This window comes from Cicer arietinum, chromosome 1 (assembly GCF_000331145.2).
Source record: "Cicer arietinum cultivar CDC Frontier isolate Library 1 chromosome 1, Cicar.CDCFrontier_v2.0, whole genome shotgun sequence".
NCBI classification, from domain to species: Eukaryota; Viridiplantae; Streptophyta; class Magnoliopsida; order Fabales; family Fabaceae; genus Cicer; species Cicer arietinum.
Window position 1 is genome coordinate 27,135,868 of NC_021160.2, and position 4,126 is coordinate 27,139,993.

Below are 4,126 nucleotides of genomic sequence, written 5' to 3' on the forward strand. Positions count from 1 at the left end.
AAGAGAAACTAACTCCAAGCTAGTCTATAAATTCAATTCAATTAAATTAAACCGTTAATATATATATAACAAAATGAGTGTGTATTAAAAATTATTCTTGTTCAGTTCAGGTATTCTAACTGATTTTTGTTCATAATTCCATAGAATGTATTATTAAGTGAATAAAAGCTGTTTATTAATGTGAACTGCCACATGTATAGCACATGATTTGGGGATGTTTTACTTATGTGGTATAGCCTGTGATTTTTGTGTGGACATTATTTTTCTAAGGATTGTGTGAAAATATATTTGAATTTTTACTGTCTTGTTAACACCTTTGTATGGTGTATTGTGACTTCAAGGGATTCTTTCTTGTTAACAGGACTTTCATTTGCTAACAGGACTTTCAATTTTGCAGCTGCTGTTAGGACTTTCATTTGCTAATAGGAATTCCGGTTACAAGTCCCATTATATCCCTAATAGTTGGTAGTGAAGACGAAGCACTGCAAGCAAGCCAGTATGTTTCATTCCCATAATTTTTGGTGCTCAATGAACTAAGTATCAGATGAGTCTAGTTCAATTCATAAATAATAATAAAAAGTGGTCCAAGCGGTTGAAATAAAAATTGTGATAGTAAATATTGAATGGGCAAAGCATGATTAATGTGTGTGTCAAAAAAGACAAGTGAAAGTTGCAATAATTTGCTATAATGATACATTTGCATTTGCTTCCTTGTTTCAATAAATTGAGTTCTGATTTGATTTGAGTTGATTTTACTATACTATTCTATTTGATTTTACTATACTATACTATTCTATTTGATGTGAATTATCTATTTGATTTTATTTTACTATACTATTCTATTTGATTTTACTATACTATACTATTCTATTTGATGTGAATTATCTATTTGATTTTATTTTACTATACTATTCTATTTTACATTATGTTAGCAGTTTCGTTGCTCCTCAATTCTTTGTTTGTCCTTCAAAGTATGGATGGCTACCACCCAGATCGTAGTTGGGTATATGATAGACTTTATGTTCAACGAGGGGGGTTGAAACCAACATTTGCAAAAGGTGTTGAAGAGTTTATAACAAAGGCAATAAGTCGTAATCAGTTTGTAGAAGATGGTGGCATCAGATGTCCTTGTCACAATTGTATGTGTAGCGGTGTATTGTCTGCAAGTGAAGTAAAACTTCACTTGAATAGGTTTGGGTTCCAACCAAATTATTGGTATTGGACTCAGCATGGTGAATAAGCTCCACATATTGACCCATAAAATGTTCCAAGTAGTAGTGGATATATTGATAACGATGATCCATTTACGTTAATGCAACATATGGTTGATGATGCATTTGGTCCAACTTATGACTTCCAAAATATGGGTGATGAGGGCAACGAGAAAGAGATTAATGAAGAGCCTCCAAATGAGGATGCTCAAGACTTTTATGATTTGTTAACTGCTGCAAACAAACCCTTATATGAGGGGGCTTCTGATTCAAAACTTTCAATATGCGTGAAACTTTTAGCTTGCAAATCAAATTGGAATGTTCCGCAGAAATGTCTTGATTTCTTTGCAACCATGCTTGTAGATGTGTGTCCTTTTAAGGATTCACTTCCAAAAAATTTTTACCAAGCGAAAAAACTGGTGACAATGCTAGGATTGAAGTCTGAGAAAATTGATTGTTGTGTTAAAGGGTGCATGTTGTACTACAAAGAGAATAGTGCAGATATAGAGTGTAGGTTTTGTCATGAACCCCGATATGTTCCTCGTAAGCCTGGGATAGGTAACCACAAAGACATTCCAGTTAAGAGGATGTTCTATATGCCAATCACTCCTAGGTTAAAAAGATTGTATGCATCAACGGAAACTGCTGCCCAAATGAGATGGCATCAACATAATAGATCAAGTTCAGGCATTTTACGTCATCCATCTGATGGGGAAGCTTGGAATCATTTTGATGCAAGGTATCCAGACTTCGCAAATGAACCAAGAAATGTAAGGCTTGGGTTATGTTCTGATGGCTTCACGCCATACATTCAGGCATCTTCATCCCCATATTCTTGTTGGCCTGTTGTTGTGACCCCGTATAATCTCCCGCCTGAAATGTGCATGACTAAACCATTCATGTTTTTGACTTGTCTCATACCTGGACCATCTAACCCAAAAGCAAACATTGATGTGTATTTACAACCATTAATAGACGAGCTTCAACAATTGTGGAGTGAAGGGGCTTTGACTTATGATATTTCCATGAAACAAAACTTTGTAATGAGGGCAACCTTAATGTGGACAATTAACGATTTTCCTGCTTATGGCATGTTATCTGGATGGAGTACCCAAGGTAAGTTGGCATGTCCGGTGTGTATGGATGGAAATAAGGCTTTTACTTTAAAATACGATGGCAAAAATTCATGGTTTAATTGTCACCGTCGTTTCTTACCTCATAATCATGCATTTAGAAGTAAAAAAGGGTTCACTAAAAATAGAGTTGTGAAGGATGAACCTCCTCCAATATTGAATGGTGAAGAAGTTTGGGGTTTGGTTCACAATATTCCACATGTGATAGATAATGCACATACTAAATTGTTTGGATATGGAGTTAGCCATAATTGGACTAAACGAAGCATATTTTGGGATCTTCCATACTGGAAAGATAATTTATTAAGGCATAATTTAGATGTCATGCACATAGAAAGAACTTCTTTGATAATGTGTTTAACACTGTTATGAATGTTAAGAACAAGACTAAGGACAATGAAAAAGCACGAATGGACTTGGCCATCATTTGCCAACGTAGCGACCAGGAGTTGGTTCCACATAACAATGGAAAAATGAAAAAACCTAAGGGAAATTATTGTCTTACGTCTAGTGAGGCAAAGAAAGTTCGTAAATGGATAAAGGAGCTTAAGATGCCAGATGGGTATGCTTCTAACTTGGCAAGATGTGCAGATGTTAATACAGGACAAATAAATGGGATGAAAAGCCACGATTGTCACGTATTTATGGAGTGTTTGCTTCCATTTTTATTTAGTTCACTGCCTGACCATGTGTGGAAACCATTAACAGAATTAAGTCAATTCTTTAAAGGCTTGTGCAGCAATACCTTAAGACACGATGAATTGGTCAAATTGGGTGAAAATATTCCATTCATCATATGCAAACTTGAAAGAATCTTTCCACCAGGATTATTTGATTCAATGGAACATCTTCTAATTCACCTACCATATGAGGCAAAACTTGGTGGTCCAGTTCAATATCGATGGATGTATCCATTTGAAAGGTAATTTATATTCACCTTTAACGGTTTCATTTTTTTTCTAAATATTTCCACTTTTATTAAGTTATTGCTCTCACTTTTCCAGAATGATGGGTGATTTTAAGCGCACAGTGAAAAACAAGGCTAGAGTGGAAGGCTCAATATGTATGTCATACTTACATCGAGAGACAACATATTTTTGTTCCCACTATTTCAAAACAATCTCTTTGTTTAATAGAAGCCAACATAATGAAGGTGCAAACTTAAATGATGTTGTCACAACAACACTGTCAATTAGCAATCAATTAGGACGTCCTAGTGGGAAGGCCCAAACACATTGGTCGAGTGATGCTGAAAGAAGATCTGCTCATTTACACATCCTCATCAATTGCAACGAGGTCAAGCCTGTTGGACTTTAGTCCTCTTAATCCTAATTTTGACATAATTAACAAACACACAATGTTCATACATCATATGATAAATCTAACATTTTAATTGAGCAAGATTTCAGGAACAACAACTCAACCCTACATACTTGAGACAATTGCTTGGAACTCAAGAAATCAACAAAAGTTGAAAATCTACTGAGTAAATCGATTAGGAAATCGATTTCGTAAAAGGGTTGTAAGGAAACATACTGTTTGTGGTTACACAATCGATTAGGCAATCGACTGGCACAATCAGAAATAAAAATTGTGCAAGTCAGTGGCAACCTGATTTGCATGCTAATCGATTGGCACATCGACTGTGCAAATCACAAAGTAAAAACTGATTGAAACAAATCGATTGGGAAATCCATTGGGTAATCCACAGGGACAATCCATTTACTAGGCTAATCGATTGACAAATCGATTGCTTAAATAATATTTCAAAAGTAACATGAC

At 35.2% G+C, this 4,126-nt stretch overlaps 1 protein-coding gene across 1 annotated transcript; it reads left to right on the forward strand.

The window, feature by feature from the left end:
- Window positions 1-973: 973 nt before the first annotated feature.
- Window positions 974-3,661, forward strand: LOC101501429 (uncharacterized). The gene is made up of 4 exons (XM_004488846.1): window positions 974-1,191; window positions 1,276-2,584; window positions 2,725-3,266; window positions 3,349-3,661. Exons 1-4 carry the CDS (start codon window positions 974-976, stop codon window positions 3,659-3,661), a joined length of 2,382 nt encoding a protein of 793 aa, XP_004488903.1.
- Window positions 3,662-4,126: the final 465 nt, after the last annotated feature.

What these genes read in the sequence shown, in the direction of transcription:
- LOC101501429 (XM_004488846.1), top strand. Translation starts at nt 974, where the DNA reads ATGGATGGCTACCACCCAGATCGTAGTTGGGTATATGATAGACTTTAT. An exon ending in CTAAATTGTTTGGATATGGA is followed by an intron (nt 2,585 to 2,724) that starts GTTAGCCATAAT and finishes ATGAATGTTAAG; the next exon opens with AACAAGACTAAGGACAATGA. An exon ending in TGGATGTATCCATTTGAAAG is followed by an intron (nt 3,267 to 3,348) that starts GTAATTTATATT and finishes TCACTTTTCCAG; the next exon opens with AATGATGGGTGATTTTAAGC.